General features: G+C 44.5%; 1 protein-coding gene across 2 annotated transcripts in view; it reads right to left on the reverse strand.

Moving 5' to 3' along the window:
* The window catches only part of PUF60 (poly(U) binding splicing factor 60), a 2,163,680-nt gene that overhangs the window by 691,335 nt on the left and 1,454,436 nt on the right, over positions 1 to 17,909 (reverse strand). For both annotated transcript variants that reach the window (XM_044067489.1, XM_044067490.1), the window contains one exon: positions 9,175 to 9,267. In XM_044067489.1, coding sequence (XP_043923424.1) covers positions 9,175 to 9,267 — 93 coding nt within the window. The remainder of the gene's footprint in view (positions 1 to 9,174; positions 9,268 to 17,909) is intronic.

Consider the following 17,909-nt stretch of genomic DNA (forward strand, 5'->3'; position numbering starts at 1 on the left):
TCCTTTCGGGGTACAAATAACAGTCGAGTAAAATCCTTGTCCCTGCTCTTGCTCTGGTACTTGCTGAAAGCCGTTAGCCTTTGACAGGGCATGGAAATGGAACTTGTTGCCTTGTGATAGAATATTTAGAACCCACTTGTCCTGGGTAAAGTGCCAATTTTGAGAAAAAAGTGCTAATTTTCCCCCTAAGGGTGCTGCCAGGAGATAAGTGCTTGGTGCAGGCAGGGGGACGTCACTGGGACTGTTTCCTGTATGGTTGTGATTTGCCTTCTCCAACTTTGGAGGTAGAAGCAACCCATTGCTTTGACCTGTATGAACCTTGCGCCTGGGATCTGTCTCTAGGGTGTCTGGATCAGCCCCTTTGAGGTCTGTCTGACACAGGAAAGGACCAATTCTTTGTTGGCCAGTACTAAACCTAGGCGGCTGTACTTGCAAAAAATCTTTGACAGTTTTCATGTAATTAGTTTTGTCCTCCATTTTCTTTAACACCTCTTCTGCCTTAACACCAAAGTATCATGCTGTAAAGGTGATTCTAATAATTTAACTTTGACATGATCAGGCAGACTTTGTTCCTTTAACCAAGCTTGCCTCCTAATTACAGAACCCGTAACTGCAGCCCTGCAGGAGGCCTCCAAAGAATCAAAACCACATTGCAAAGTAGGCTTTCCAACTTGTTCAGCTGCATGCAATAAATCCTGCATTTCCTTGTTTTCTGCACATTCAGAGTTTAACAACATTTTCTGTTTAAGCAATACCATGACATGCTGCTGATATTTGAGCATATGAAACTGACAGTTTAAGGCCCTTATAGCCAAGGTGGCAGATGTGTAAACCTTTTTTCCCCATCTATCCAGTGCCCTAGAATCTCTGTCAGAGGGGGTAGGGTTTTTTGCAGCAGAATCCTTAACTCCTTTGGGATCCTGTGAAATAGTTTCTGGGTCTACAGCAGGGTTTTTAAAAAAGAAATTATGAGAGTCAGGAAGCCTGTAATATCTGTCAGGCTTTACAGGAGCTGGAGGTAAGGAGTCAGGGGTAAGACTAGACTCCAAAAACACATCATCTACGATATCCAACACAGGTGGAATGGCTAGTGGCCTGTGTTGAGGTAGTAAAAGGAAATCCCTGAGCCTCTTTTTAGATTCTGAAAAATCTTGCCTCTCCCAGTGGAAATGCTCCCTTCATGGTATGCAAGGTTTCCCCCAAAAGAATAGTCCTCTGGAGGAGAAGCTGAAGGTATAGATTCTTCAGCAACAGAATCCTCATTGGGGGGGGGGGGATATTCCTGATCAGAAGAGGAATCAGAAGAAATAGAAACCGGATCCGAAGATTCATAGTCAGTCTCTTGCTAGGCCTCTTTTCAGGAGGGGGATGGAACCCCTGATCAAGGTAATTAAGTCTCCGGTCATTTTGAGCATCTGTTTTTTGGGCATAGAGGCCTGCCCACGTGGCTCTTGAGTTTGTTTCTTTGCTTTTGAAGGTGCTTTAGTCTTTGCCTTTGAAGCTGAAGTCGGTTTAATGTAAAGATGTTTAGGTCTGAATACACCCTCAGAAGCCGGTGCCTGCTCAGCGGCTCCGGACCCATCCTAAGTAATAGTATCCGAGGCTCCAATACCTCGAGTTTCCAGCGGCATGGCCGACTCCACATGGGAGTGGTTAGTGGTCTGCGACTAAAGTAGCGGGCGTCAGGGGCTGCGAAAGCGCCTCACTGGGAACCGGCAATTGGCTTAGGAGAAGCTTTGTCATCGTTTATGGGCCTCGGTTGTCTATCTCTCTTCCTTTTCTTTGCATTTTTTGTGAACTCCGGTAGTCGGATGGCTATCCGACGACATTTCTGGATAATTAAACCGGCGTCCAAAATAGTTTAAAGCAAAATCATACGGACGCTTAATAGTGCGTTGGTTAAATCTAGCACAAAACCGACAACCAGAAACATTGTAATTAGGGCCTAGGCAAGGAATACAGTAAGAATGAAAGTCCTTATGACGTATTTGCTTTCCACAAGAAATACAATTATTTACTTTTTCTGACATCGGTCTGGAGCAAGAAAAAGTTTCCCCAATGGGGTAGTTAGCTTTCTTGAAGACTTCGGGTCTGAAACTCGAACACGAAAATCTCAGGAGTCGGCCAACCGGCACTTGCGAACTGCTTCTGCTTCAGGCACCGCGTGGCAAGAAAGACTTTAGAAAATGGCGTTGGCTGCTTCTTTTATACCCCTGACGACCGGACGTCAGGGAAGGGGCAACAACAACTGACGCAGGACCCAGGAATCTGGAATTCAGGCCGACTGAGGGCAACCTGCTAGCAGGATTACCCACATGTAATGACTGCAACAGTGAAACAAGAAGAACATCAATTGTTGCAGAAGGTCCTAGTGCTGTAGTAGCAGATGCAGCAGTTATGAGCCAATCGTCAAGGTAAGGGAACACTTGATCCTTAGTAGGCACAAGTGTGCTGCTACCACTGCCATTATCGTGGTAAACACCTTGGGGGCTGTGGTGAGACTGAAGGAAGGGTTCTGAATTGGCAGCGATTGGCTCCCAACTGAAAAAGTACAGTTTTGTACCTACCATAAATGTAGATGTTCGAGTGTATACACTGCTGCAGTCATTACACTTGGGTTATCCTGCCGTCAGGCGGTTCCCCAGTTGGCCTGAGTTCCAAAGTCTTGGTCCGGCATTGGTTGCTGTTGCCTCCTCCCTGACGTCAGTGCGACAGGGGTATATAAGATGGAGCCAACACCATTTTCTTCAGTTTTTCTTGCCCCAGATGTCAGGTGCCCCCAAATAGGTAGGCAATTCAAATTGCTAATAAAACATAAATAAGAAAAGCAAACCACAACTTTCAGTTACCAGCAAATACTCCCCATAGATAGTAAAGGGTAGAAGACCTAAGTACGTACCAGCAAGTAAGAGGGGAAGGAGGGACCTGGACTGCAGCAGTGTATACACTTGAACATCTACATTTATGGTTAGGTACAAAACTGTACTATGTTCATCGTGTTACACTGCTGCAGTCATTACACATGGGTAGAATCCCAAAGCTGAGGTTGGGTGGCTGGTTCTATAAGGCATTAGGGATGGCTATAAGGCCCTGCAGCACTGCAGAGGCTAAGCCAGCTCTAGATTTAGAGTATAGAGGTAGGTGGTAATGCTTGGTGAAGGTATGCACAGAACTCCATGTTGCTGCTTCCAAAATATCCTTGGTAGGTACTCCTCTGAGGTAGGCAGTTGAAGTGGCCGTTGCCCTGGTGGAGTCAGATCTAATGCTGTTAAGCACAGGTTTTCCATGGTGCATATAGCAGAAATGTATACAAAGTCATATCCATTTTGAAATAGTCCGTTTTGAAATGGCTTTTCCCTGTGCTCTTGCAGTATATGCTACCAATAATTGTTCAGATTTTCTGAAAGCTTTGGTTTTGTCCAAGTAGAAGCGTAACTGCCTGTGAATGTCCAATGAATGCAGTAGTCTCTCCTCTTTATTCTGCGGTTTTGGATAAAAAGTTGGCAAGTGAAGAGTCTGGTTTAGAGACACACTTGAAACCACCTTTGGCATAAACGTAGGGTTAGTTCTTAAAGACACCCTGTCCTGGTGGAAAATGAGGAAAGGTTCCACTGCCATTAGTGCCTGTAATTCTGAAACTCTTCGTGCTGATGTTATTGCCAGGAGCAGAGCAGTTTTCCAAGAGATATATTTTAATTCTGCTGTGTTAGCTGGCTTGAAAGGAGGTAAAGTTAATTTTTCCAAAACAAAGTTGAGGTCCCAAGTTGGAGTATGTGCTCTATGTTTTAGCCCCTCTGAGGTACTGTTTTAGCAAAGAATTAGAGAAAATCGGTGGATCCGTGCTGTAACTGGCAGAGATGGCAGAGGCGTGGATCTTGATGGATGAAAAGGACAGGCCTTTGTCCAGCATCTCAGTCAAATATTGTAGTATCTGAGGAATGTTTGGGAAAAGAGGGTCAAGGGTGTGAGCCTGGTTCCAGGCACAGAACCTCTTCCATTTATCCGAATAGGCTTTCCTGGTACTAGGCCTTCTGGCCTCCAGAATGATGTCCATAACAGCTTTGGAGAGAGGCATTGCTTGCTTGGCTAAGGTATCTTCCATGCAGCTAGGTTTAAGGTTTTTAGCTGGCTGTGGAGTATCTGATTGTTGTGGTAAGACAGCAGATGTGGGATTTGAGGCAAAATCCAGGGTGGTCCTTGTGCTAAGTTTTTTAAGATTGGGTATCAGTGCTGGCGTGGCCAGTCTGGTGCAATCAGGATCAACTTTGGCTCTTCTTGCCTGGCTTTTATGAGTACCTTTGGAAGAAGAGGCAGTGGTAGGAAAGCGTATACTTGTAGGTTTTTCCAGCTGAATGCGAGGGCATCCACTTTCCATGCTTGTGGATGGTAACTCCTTGTGCAGAATTTCTGTAGCTGGCAGTTCACTGGGGATGCAAACAGATCTATGTGCGGGCTCCACCATTTATGTGTTATCATTCTGAAGATTTGTGGATTCAATTCCCATTTGTGGGGATCCATGCTGTTTCTGCTTAAGTCGTCTGCCAGTGTGTTTTTCTCCCCTGGCAGGAATTGTGCTTGCAGATGAACTTGATAGTTTATAGCTGTGTTCCACAAGGTCATGGCTTGTCTGCAGAGGGGGTAGGAGTGAGTGCCCCCTTGCTTATGTACCACATAACTGTGGTGTTGTCCGTCTTTAGTAGCAGTTGTCCTGGATGCAGCAGGTCCTTGAAAGCTATAAGGGCATTTTGTACAGCTAGCATCTCTTTTTGGTTGATGTGAAGATGCCTTTGTTCTGCGGGCCACTTGCCCTGAATACATTTTCCTGCCATGTGTGCTCCCCAGGCATAATCCGATGTATCTATTGTCAGTGTTTGCCTGGCTGTGGGTTGAGTAAAAGGCTGTCCCTTGTTGCGGTGACAAGCTTGAGCCCACCATCGAAACTCCTGTTGAAGGCAAGGTATTAGTGATATAACTGTTTCCAAACTTTGACAGTGTTGAGACCATACACTCTTTAGGTACCATTGTAGTTTCCTCATATGCAGTCTGGCATATGGAATTAGTAGTATGCAAGATGTCATGTAGCCCAAGGCCTGCAGAATTTTTCTTGCAGGGAGTTGGGTCTTTGTTGTCATCAATGGAAAGTATTGAGTCAGTTGTCCTTGCTTGTCTGGCGTGAGATAAGCCATCTGGGCCGTTGTGTTCAAGCTGGCACACAGGAATATTCTCTTGTGAGGGCACTAGTTTTGATTTCTTTTCGTTTACTGTGTACCCCAGGCAACTTAACTTTTTTTTTTTACAAACACCAGATGCTTTAGAAGAATGTCCTTGCTCTGTGCTTGAATCAGGCAGTCGTCCAGGTACGGGTAAATTTTAATTCCTTTCTGTCTTCAAAATGCAATTACTGGTGCCAGGCACTTTGTGAAGACCCTGGGCGCAATAGATAAGCCAAAGGGCAGTGCAGAGAATTGATAGTGCATTGAACCAGCTATGAATCTGAGGTATCTTCTGCAGTTTTGTCTGATAGGGACATGCAGGTATGCCTTCTTGAGGTCCAAGGTCACGAGCCAAGCTTGCTTGCCCAGCATGGGAAAAAGCTGCTGTAATGTCAACATTTTGAAATTCGGAACATCCAAGTAAGTGTTTAGAGAAGAAAGCTCCAGAATGGGCCTCCAGGCTTTATCTTTTCTGGGTACCAGAAAGAGTCTTGAGTAAAATCCTTGTCCTTGTTCCTGTGGTGGTACCTTTTGAATAGCTCCCATGTTCATGGGTGCTGTAATTTGTTTTTGAGCCTCTGCCTATTGATTTGGTGGCAGATTTGGCATTCCTTTTAACCTTGGCAGAGTATGAAAGTGGAACCTGTAACCTTGAAATACAATACTGAGAACCCATTTGTCTTTGGTGATCATATGCCAACTGTGATAGAGAAGTGCCAGTTTTCCTCCCAAGGGGGCTGCCAAGAGAGAGTTGTTTGGCAACTGTGGTGGGAAGTCATTGGGGCTGCTTTTTATATGGTTGGTGCCTGTCTTCCCCTTCTTTCTGGCCTGATGCACCCCATTGTCGAGGCCTGTAAGGACCTTGTGGTTGACCTCTACCTCTTGGACGTCTGTATCGGCCCCTTTGAGGTTTGTCTGTAACTGGAAAGGACCAATTCTTTGTTGGCCAGTTTCTGCTAAATCGAGGAGGCCTCAACCTGTAAGAAATCCTTCACTGTTTGCACAGATTTTGCCTTATCCTCCATTTTCTTTAATACCTCTTCTGCCTTAACTCCAAATAACACATCCTGCTGCAAAGGTGCATCCAGTAATTTTGCTTTAACATGATCTGGTAACGTATGTTCTTTTAGCCAAGCATGTCTTCTAATGACAGAGCCTGTAACTGCTGCTCTACAGGAGGCCTCTAAAGAATCAAAACCACATTGCAAAGTATGTTTTCCCATTTGTTCAGCAGCATGCAATAAATCCTGCATTTCCTTAAAATTAGGAGGATCTGTATCTGAAAGCATTTTTTGTTTCAACTGAGACATCAAAAATTGCTGATATTTTAGCATGTGAAACTGGCAATTTAAGGCTCTCATTGCTAAAGTAGCAGACGTATATACTTTCTTTCACCATCTGTCTAATGCTCTGGAATCTCTGTCAGAGGGAACTGGATTCTTTGCTGATGAGGCCTTAACCCCTTTGGGTTCCTGAGAAATAGTTTCAGGGTCAGCAACAGGGCTTTTATACAGAAATTTGTGAGAGTCAGGGACTCTGTAATATCTGTCAGGTTTAGCTGGAGGTAAGGAATCAGGATTTAAGCTGGATTCAGTATACACATCATCCACAATACCCAACACTGGCGGAACAGCAAGTGATCTGTGTTGAGGTAATAATAGGAAGTCTCGGAGCCTTTTCTTGGATTCTGAGTAATCCTGGCTTTCGCAATGGAAATGCTCCCTCATGGTATGTAAGGTTTCCCCAAAGGAGTAATCCTCAGGCAGAGAGACTGATGGGATTGATTTTCTCAGCATCAGAATCCTCATAAGGGGGTAAAGAATATCCTAGGTATGAGGATGAATCTGAGGAAATGGACACCTGGTTGGATGAGTCATAGTCTGCATCCTGTCTAGGCCTTTTATCAGGTGGGGGATGGGACCCCTGATTAGAGTGATTAGGTCTTCGGCCATTTTGAGCATTTGTTTCTCATGGGGGCCTGTCCTGGAGAATGCTGTATTTTTTCTTTGTTTTTAAAGGAGGCTTAGATTTAGAAGAGGGTTTAATGCGTAGCTGAGTACGTCTGAAGACACCCTCTGATTCTGCGGGTTGCTCAGCTACTCCGGATCCCTCTGCAGGGTTGGCTTCGGTAGGCTGAAAAACTTGTGCGTCCGAAGGCCCAGCCATCTCCACGTGGGAGTCGGAGGCGCCTGTGGTTCTGCAGAAGCGGTCGTCAGGGGCTGCGAAGACCCCTCGCTGAAAACCGGAGAACCGGCGACTGGCCTAGAAGAGGCTTCGTCAGTTTTGGGCCTCGGATGCCTGTCCTTGTCTTTGCGCTTTTTATGAATTCCGGTCATCGGAAGTTCCGACGGCATGGTGTAATTAAATTTTCTGCCAAAATAATGTCGGGCAAAATCAAACCGTTTAATAGTGCGCTTGTAAAACCTAGCACAAAACCGACAACCAGTGACGTCGTGGTCTGGGCCTAGGCATGGGATACAATAAGAATGGAAATCCTTATGAGGTATTTGCTCCCCACAAGAAATACAGTTATTAACTTTTACTGACATCGGTCTGAGGCAAGAAAAAGTTTCCACAACGGGGTACTTAACTTTGTAGAAGACTTCGGTTCAGGATTCGGAAAGCAAATCTCAGGAGTCAGCCGACCGGCACTTGCGAACTGCTTTTGCTTCGGGCACCGCGCAGCAAGACAGACTGGGGAAAATGGCATCGGCTGCATCTTATATACCCCTGTCGCACTGACGTCTGGGAGGAGGCGACAGCAACCAATGCTGGACCAAGACTTTGGAACTCAGGCTGACTGGGGAACTGCCTGACGGCAGGATAACCCAAGTGTAATGACTGCAGCAGTGTAACACGATTAACATCAAAGGAATCCCCTGGAGCACCTCTCTATTTTTACATGACAGTAAGTCTCCTGGAGATCTACTGAGCACATACAGTAGTCTTTCCTCAGTAGAGAAGATATGGACTGAACTGTGATCATCTGAAACTTTGTTTTACAAACTGATTCAGGTGACTGGGAGCTTCAACTGACAAAAAACCTACAGTGACTAAAGCCAGTGAGTTACAGCTCACTTGTTACACTGCTACTAAGAATCTTCCAAAGAGAGATGTACAGTACTGGTATACCCAAGAATTAAATGTAAATAAAACCCACAGGATAAACTAGATGCTTAAGCCAAAATGGAGGAAGATCACAGAGCTTTGTAAACAAGTTTGCCATCAAATGCTTATACTCAAATGTCTCTCCAATGGTGCGATACATAAGAAAAAGGTACAGTGATGTGCTGTCCATGTCATAACTGTATATGAAAGGACAGTGAATTATGAAAAATTACATCAGTGCTGTAAAGAAAAAATTCATCATCTTGGATTTGAAAACAAGGACAGATCGGACACGAGGCTCTACACCTGTCATGTTAAGGACAATGGCACAAAAGACCTGAGATAAAGCTCATAAAAGAGAAACAGGACACAAGCCCACCCATTATTTTTAAATTTGACATCATGCATATCCTGGTACAGGAACAGTTAACGGGTCCCTATAAATAGATTTCCGCTATGATATAAGGCAACTGGCACATGCAAGTTTTGTGGTTTACCTGGTGCGAGGTTATAGAAGTATGACAAGCAGCCAGCAAGATAAACAAATTATTTCAACTTTTGAAGGGAACTAGTGACCAAGTTGCAAAACATGCAAGTTGTTTTCTTATTAAAAAAACTCCATACCTTATAGTGAATTTCAACAGTAAAATAAATTAAAATTTTGTAAAAATAGCAGCTATGGTATCTAAAACATTCCAATGCTTTATTGTAATGTTACTCTAGGATCAAGCTTGGTTTTCTCAGAGCATGTTGTTCTGTGGAAAGCAAATATCATCACCCTACATTCTAACAAACAAGTGAGACCAAGAAATGCCCATGTAATCTACTGCCATTCTGTTACTGCACTTCTTACCTTGATGTTCCTTCCTCCTAACATAACTGAATTCATCTGCTCTAAAGCCAATTGTGCAGCCTCTGGAACCTCATATTCAACAAAAGCAAAGCCCTGTAAAAACAGAAGTAAATAAAATAAAGTATTGTTATGACCAACTGATAAGCAAAGTACAAGAGAGGCAAATCAACAACATGCATTCCTTACATCTTACTGATGTCAAGTTTTATCTAAAGCATAAAGAGGTATGGTGCACTACTCCCAATCCTACCCCATCACTGTTAACAAAAAGTATTAAGCAAACTCCATGCTTACAAATTACTAAGGGTAAAGCTATGGAAACTTAGTCTCCCCTTAAAAGCAAACATCTAGGGAATACATTAACTTAGGTGAAATCAGAACATATTCCTTATTCACCTGCAAAGGTGTACATGTCCAGTCAGCTTTCAACAAATCATTCTGCTGCATAAGCTACCACAGGTCCAGAAAATACTTTGGTGATGGAGTTTGTACAGGACTTCTACAAAAAAATGATAGTTGCGTACTTGCCATAACACTGAATCTTGATTATCCATGTCATCCACTTCAAGGATGGGTCTGGCTTTTTCACACAGCTCAAGCTTCTCTCACAACGTACTCCCCCCGTCTGCCTCGTACAAAATTCATCATTCTAATTAGTAACAGTACTTTACTAGAGTAAAGACCTAAAGCCACAAAGAAGGATAAGTGGGCATGCTCAGAAGGTAAGGCCTGACAGGAGGAAAAAAAAAAAAAAAGCCGACACTTTTGAAGGGGATGGGGTGAGGGTTTGCTTAAGTGGATGGGCTTGGATAAACAAGACCCACTCTTATGGTAAGTACATAACATATCTTGAGCTATCCAGACTATCCACTTCAAGGATGTGACCAGTCATCAGCTAACATTTTGAGTGGCTTTCATGGTAAAATACCAAGGAATATGGTGGCTACAAAGGAAGACAATGACCAAAATGTTATATCCAACTGAAAGCAATTTGCAAATGTATGCAATGAAGCCTATGTAGCCAAAGCACAGATATAATCAACAGAAGAATTAATGTAGAAGGCAGATGATGTTGCTACGGACTTTGTGAAGTGTGCCTTTAGTTTAAAAGGAAGGGACCTATTAGATGAGGCGTAGACAAAGGAAAGGCAATCAGATCGCCCTTTAGACATAGTAACCTTGGATACCTTCTCACCCAATCTCAGAAGAAAGTGAGACAATCAAACTGAATAAGTTGTCTAAATTGCTTTGTTTGCTGTAAACAGAATCTCAATTAACTATGGTCATCCTGACAATGAAGTAGGTATTCTCCCGTGATGGAGCACTTTGGCAAAAACTGGAGATGTATGGCTGGATTCGTTTCCACAAACCTACTACAGGTAAGAAAAGAAACCTTATCCTTGTGAAAGGGCAAGTAGGAAGGTTGGCAGGAAACTCCTGGCTGAAGTGACAACTTAGAGTTTTCCAGGACTTCTGGTACAGCTGCTGACTAGAAAAATAATTTACTTTTCTGGGTTGAGAGAAAGTAAAAGCAATTAAAAAGTTGGTATTCCCATATTAACTGGTACTAAAGTAGCACATACATTTTGGAAAATAAAGTAATTAAATGCCAAACAGAAGTGAGAAAAAAAAAACAGCAAGAAGTGACATCCAGAGAAAATACCCAGTTATGATTTGACCACCTAACAGCATAAGTACAGTACTTAGCAATGGGACAGATGGAGCTGAAGGAGGACTTTAGGGACTGGATTCAGGATACACTGAATGATTTATTAACCAAAATGGAAGAGAACCTATCACAGCAGTGAGAAAGTACAGTTTTGTAATTACCATAAATGTCGATGTTCGAGTGTTCACATTGCTGTAGTCATTACACTTGGATTATCCCGTCGTCAGGCGGTTCCCCAGTCGGCCCGAGTTCCAAAGTCTTGGTCCGGCGTCAGCTGCTGTCGCCTCCTCCCTGACGTCAGTGCGACAGGGGTATATAAGATGCAACCGACGCCATTTTCTTCAGTCTTTCTTGCCCCAGATGTCAGGTGCCCCCAAATAGGTAGGCAATTCAAATTGCTAATAAAACATAAGTAAGATAAGCAAACAACAACTTACAGTTACCAGCAAATACTCCCCATATGTAGTAAAGGGTAGATGACCTAGGTACGCACCAGCAGTATAGAGGGGAAGGAGGGAGGGTAACCTGGACTGCAGCAGTGTGAACCCTCAAACATCTACATTTATGGTAGGTACAAAACTGTACTATGTTCATCATGTTACACTGCTGCAGTCATTACATTTGGGTAGAATCCCAAAGCTGAGGTAGGGTGGCTGGTACTATAATGCATTTGGGGTGGCTATAAGGCCCTGCAGCACTGTGGAGGCGAAGCCAGCTCTGGATTTGGAGTATACAGGTAGGTGGTAATGCTTGGTGAAAGTATGCACAGAGCTCCATGCGGCTGCTTCCAAAATATCCTTGGTAGGTACTCCTCTGAGGTAGGCCGTTTTAGTGGCTGTTGCCCTGGTGGAGTCAGATCTAATGCTGGTAGGCACAGGTTTTCCATGGTGTGTATAGCAGAAACGTATGCAATGTCCTATCCATTTGGAAATGGTCTGTTTTGAAATGGCTTTTCCCTGTGCTCCTGCAGCATATGCTACTAATAATTGCTCAGATTTTCTGAAAGCTTTGGTTTTGTCCAAGTAGAAGTGTAACTGCCTGTGAATGTCCAAAGAATGCAGTAGTCTCTCCCCTTTATTCTGTGGTTTTGGATTCAAAAGTTGGCAAGTGAATAGTTTGGTTCAGAGACCCACTTGAAACCACCTTAGGCATAAAAGTAGGGTTAGTTCTTAAAGACACCCTGTCCTGGTGGAAAATAAGGAATGGTTCCCACTGCCATTAGTGCCTGTAATAGGTTCATAGGTTCATACTAGGCTATCTGCCCGAGGGCATTTATAAGCCTAGCCCATAGTTTTGAGGCTTACGCCACCCCTTTAGTTTGGAGAAACTCTGCCCATTATTTAGCTGTGCCTCTGTCGAGCAGTGACACTGAGGTAACCCCTGGGGTGTATCTGCGATCTCCCATCCATTGGTCAAGATTCCTCTTGAACAAGGCCAGCGAGGTGCTCTGCCTCACATAAACCGGGATTTTGTTCCACAGCATAGGGAGTCTTTGGGCGATGAATCTATCCCTCCAGCATGTCCTATTAATAACCGTGTCGAGGTTTAAGTCTCCTGCCCTTGTGGCTCTGAGGGATCTAGATTTTTTGAGATGAAGCATGTTCATCAAATCTGGGTTTCACATGGCCTTGTATGTCAGGCATGGGTCACCTCTGAGCAAGCGGTACGCAACGGAATATAACTGGAGTTCTTTCAGTCGGGCAGCATAAGACAGATTTTTGAGACCCTTTATCCTTTTGGTGAGGAACTTTTGTGGCCTCTCCAGCTGCTGCAAGTGTCGGGTCAGATACATTCCGAATGGGGCATTGTACTCGATCATTGGTCTGATGAGTGATGAGTATAGGGAGACTATGACTTCCCTTGATCTGGATGTGAATTCCTTCATGATAAGGTGGGCAATGTAGAAGGTCTTCCTAACTACTTTAGCAATATGAGTGTCGAATGAAAGGCTACTGTCAACCTGGGTTCCCAGGTCCCTAATAACTTCTTCTGTGTTCAGGGGACTGCCACCTATATGGTAGCTAGGGGTAACCTTATTTTTCCCGAAGGGTATGACTATGCATTTCTTGGCATTTAACTTAAGGCCATGGCTCTGGCACCAGTTATCCGTTTCTGTGAGACCCTTCTGAAGGATATCTGTGTCGGATGTGTTTTCAACTACGGCGCCCAGTTTGCAGTCATCTGCAAACTTTGTCAGCCATAACCCTCCTGTGTTTGCTTGTACTTCAGAAAAGTAGATGCCAAACAAGAGTGGGCCCAGACTGAGCCCTGTGGGACACCACTTGTGACAGGCTTTGAGTCTGACATGGCGCCAGCAACTCTGACCCTGTGGGTTCTGTCGCTCAGCCAGTTTGCAACCCATCTTGTAATGTATGGGTTTACATTTAAGTTGATGAGTTTTTCCAATGATACCTGAATGGGGTATTGTATCGAAAGCCTTCGCCAGGTCTAGGTAGGCTGTATGGACTGCCTTTCCCTCATCAATAGCCTTGGTGACTGTTTCGAAAAAGTCAACCAAGTTTAAAAGGCATGATCTGCCTTTGACAAAGCCAAACTGGGTTGGATCCAAAGTCTGCAAATTCCCTATGTCTTTATTTATGAGATCCATTATGATCCTCTCCATGGCTTTGCAGATAAGGCTTGTCAAGCTAATGGGACGGTAATTTCCAGGGTCGGTGGAGGCGCCGCCTTTGTGGAGTGGGACCACAGTCGCTGCGCCACTCCTGGAGTGCGTATCTGGAGGCGAGACTAAGATTAAACAGCTGTCCTAACTGTGGGTTTAATTCCTCGTTGAGTTCATGGAGCACACAGCCGGGGACACCATCAGGTCCCATGGATGCTGTGTTCTTTGCCTTGAGAGAGCAGCTCTCACCTGGGCGTTAGAGATGTTTGGGGGCTACAATCATTTGGTATAGATATCTCTCCTTTGGGGAGAAGTTTGCACTGAACCTGTCAGCCAGTATGTTGGCAATGTCTGTAGGATCAGTAATCTTCACATCATTTTGAACTAATTCTGAGCATATCTGGGAGTTTCCTCCTAGGTTTCTGACATAGCTAAAGAATGCCTTATGGTTGTCTTTAGAGTCCTTAGCTATTTTTCTCAAAATTAGCTTTGGATGATTTTATGAGAGCTCTCAGCTTTTTACTTATATGATCAGCGTCTTACCTTTTAAGGATTTTGCTCTATCTTGTAGTAGCTTTCTCCTCTTGTTGTAGAGTTTGTTTATGGCTGGGGTCCACCAGACTGGACGCTTGCCTTTGGTACAAAGAGTCTTTGTTTTGCTTGGGATTGCCTGATCCATGCAGCCCTGCAGGTGCTGGTAGAAGGCATTTGTAAGTGATTCAGCGGTTTGAGTAATGTTAACCGCCGGCTCAGGGGCCTTAAAGGAGACCACACTAGTCTTTAGAAGTGTGAAGTCGGCTTCAGAAGTTCTTTACTGTGGTCTTTTTCATTTCGGGTGGGGGCGGGATGAGGACCTCCAGCGAGACTAGTTTGTGATCAGATCTCACCAGTGAGGGGTATACTTCTGGCGTTGAACATTGTGCTCCCATGTTCGTGATGAAGAGATCAAGTATGTTCTCTCCTCTTGTGAGGATGGTGACTAGTTGTTCCATGGCATTTGAGTTTATGAATTCCAGGAACTTTTGGGCTAGAGTGTTTGGGCTTGAGTAGTGTTCCCAGTCTATATTAGGGTAGTTGAAGTCACCTAGTATGATGGTGTTCAGAGATACATTTATCCCCTCCAGTGTTTTCAGGAAGGCCATATGAGGTTCCTGAGTTTGCGAGGGTGGCCTGTAACATGCTACAAATTGCAGAGCAGTCTTGCCTATGGTTAATTGCACCTGGATGGTTTCCGATGCATCGTGCGATGCCACCAATCTTGAGGTGTGGGTGTCCTTGATGAATATGGATACCTCCTCCTTTCTTGGTATTGTCCGGGTTTTGGGGCGGAGCATGATATGGGGTAAAACCTCATAGTGCTGGGGTGCTCTCAGGAGCCTTGAACCAGGTTTCTGTCACAGCACAGACATCGATGTTCTCCATACTGAGAAGGGCCTCAGTGCGTGCATCTTGAGGTTGAGACTTCTGGCGTTGAGCAGCATTACCCTTAGTTTTTTCTTTGTTTTGTTCTAGGGTGGTAGGTTTAGAATTTGAGCCTTGCCTAAAAAAGGCACTATGGGGGTGGCAAGAGCCTTTGCCAAAATCCTGAATCCCAGGGGTGACAAGTGCAAGCTGTCCCTTGCGAAGCAGCGTGGCTTGTCCAGCATGTCATCCCAGGCAGACAGACATTGGATTCCCTTTGAATGACACCAGAGTTTAAGCCAATTGTTAAAGCTGATCATCTTATCTCTGTATTGTGGCATCATTCTTGGTGAAGGTAGGATACTGCTCAAGGTCAGGGTCATACCTGCTTGGGCTACATAATCAGAGAGCTCCTCTATGTCTCTTTTCATGTAGTCCAAGGAGGTATGTCTCAGGTCATTAACACCAGCGTGGACAATGATTGAATCGTACTTGTACCTGCTGTTGAGAGACCTGAGTGCATGCGTTATGTGGCGGATTCAATTCTGAAACTCTTTATGCTGATGTTAGTGCCAGGAGCAGAGCAGTTTTCCCAGAGATATATTTTAATTCTGCTGTGCCAGCTGGCTCAAAAGGAGGTAAGGTTAATTTTTCCAAAACAAAGTTGAGGTCCCACGTTGGAGTTGGTGCTCTACGGGGCGGTCTTATGTTTTTTGCCCCTCTGAGGTGCTGTTTTAGCAAGGGATGAGAGAAAATTGGTGGATCCGTGTTGTAGTGGGCAGAGATGGCAGAGGCGTATATCTTTATGGATGAAAAGGAAAGGCATTTGTCCAGCATCTCAGTTAAATATTGTAATATCTGAGGAATGTTTGGCAGAAGAGGATCAAGGCTGTGAGCCTGGTTCCAGGCACAGAATCTCTTCCATTTATCCGAATAGGCTTTCCTGGTACTGGGCCTTCTGGCCTCCAGGATGACATCCATAACTGCTTTAGAGAGAGGCAGTGCTTGTTTGGCTAAGGTATCTTCCATGCAGTTAGGTTTAAGGTCTTTAGCAGGCTGTGGAGTATCTGATTGTTGTTCTGAGACAGCAGATGTGGAATTTGAGGTAAAATCCAGGGTGGTCCTTGTGCTAAGTTTTTTAAGATTGGGTACCAGTGCTGGCGTGGCCAGTCTGGTGCAATCAATATCATATGTGGCTTTTCTTGCCTGGCTTTTATGAGTACTTTTGGAAGGAGAGGCAAAGGTGGGAAAGCGTATACTTGTAGAGTTTTCCAGCTGAATGAGAGGGCATCCACCTTCATTGCTTGTGGATGGTAACCCCTTGTGCAAAATTTCTGTAGCTGGCAATTCCTTGGGGATGCAAACAGATCTATGTCCGGGCTCCACCATTTTTGTGTTATCATTCTGAATATTTGTGGTTTCAATTCCCATTCATGGGGATCCATGAAATTTCTGCTTAAGTCGTCTGCCAAACCACGACGTTACTGGTTGTCGGTTTTGTGCTAGGTTTAACAAGCGCACTATTAAACGTCGGTTTGATTTTCTCTCCTGGCAGGAATTGTGCTTGTAGATGAACTTGATAGTTTATGGCTGTGTTCCACAAGGTCATGGCTTGTCTGCATAGGGGGTAGGAATGGGTTCCCCCTTGCTTGTTTATGTACCACATAACTATGGTGTTGTCTGTCTTTAGTAGCAGTTGCCCTGGATGTAGCAGGACCTTGAAAGCTGTAAGGGCATTTTGTACAGCTAGCATCTCTTTCTGGTTGATGTGAAGATGCCTTTGTTCTATGGTCCACTTGCCCTGAATATATTTTCCTTCCATGTGTGCTCCCCAAGCGTAATCCAATGCATCTGTTGTCAGTGTTTGCCTGACAGTGGGTTGAGTGAAAGGCTGACCCTTGTTGAGGTGACAAGCCTGAGCCCACCACTGAAACTCCTGCTGAAGGCAAGCTATTAGTGGTATAACTGTTTCCAAACATTGACAGTGTTGAGACCATACGCTCTTTAGGTACCATTGTAGTTTCCTCATATGCAGTCTGGCATATGGAATTAGTAGTATACAAAATGCCATGTAGCCCAAGGCCTGCAGACTTTCTTGCAGGGAGTTGGGTCTTTGTTGCCATCAATTGAAAGTACTGAGTCAGTTGTCCTTGCTTGTCTGGCGTGTGATAAGCCATCTGGGCCGTTGTGTTTAAGCTGGCACCCAGGAATATTATCTCTTATGAGGGCACTAGTTTTGATTTCTTTTCATTTACTGTGTACCCCAGGCAAGTTAACTTTTTTTATAAACGCCAGATGCTTTTGGAGAATGTCTTTGCTCTCTGCTTGAATCAGGCAGTCGTCCAGGTACGGGTAAATTTGAATGCTTTTCTGTCAGCAAAAACCAATTACTGGTGCCAGGCACTTTGAGAAGACCCTGGGCGCAGTAGATAAGCCAAAGGGCAGTGCAGAGAATTGATAGTGCATTGGACCAGCTATGAATCTGAGGTATCTTCTGCAGTTTTGTCTGATAGGGACATGCAGGTATGCCTCCTTGAGGTCCAAGGTCACAAGCCAAGCTTGCTTGCCCAGCATGGGAAGAAGCTGCTGTAATGTCAACATTTTGAATTTCGGAACATCCAGGAAAGTGTTTAGAAAAGAAAGATTCAAAAAGGGCCTCCAGGCTTTGTCTTTTCTGGGTACCAGATAGAGTCTTGAGTAAAATCCTTATCCTTGTTCCTGCGGAGGTACCTCTTGAATAGCTCTCATGTTCATGAGTGCTGTAGTTTGTTTTTGAGCCTCTGCCCACTGATTTGGTGGCAGATTTAGCATTCCTTTTAACTTTGGCAGAGTGTGAAAGTGGAACCTGTAACCTTGAGATACGATATTGAGAACCCATTTGTCTTTGGTGCTCATATGCCAATTGTGATAGAAAAGAGCTAGTTTTCCTCCCAAGGGGGCTGCCAAGAGAGATGTTTGGCAGCTGCAGTGGGAAATCATTGGGACTGTTTTTTGTAAGGTCGTTGTTTGTCTTCTCCTTCTTTCTGGCCTGCTGCACCCCAC

This window comes from Protopterus annectens, chromosome 3.part1, assembly GCF_019279795.1.
Source record: "Protopterus annectens isolate FY-2018-M chromosome 3.part1, PAN1.0, whole genome shotgun sequence".
NCBI lineage: Eukaryota > Metazoa > Chordata > Ceratodontiformes > Protopteridae > Protopterus > Protopterus annectens.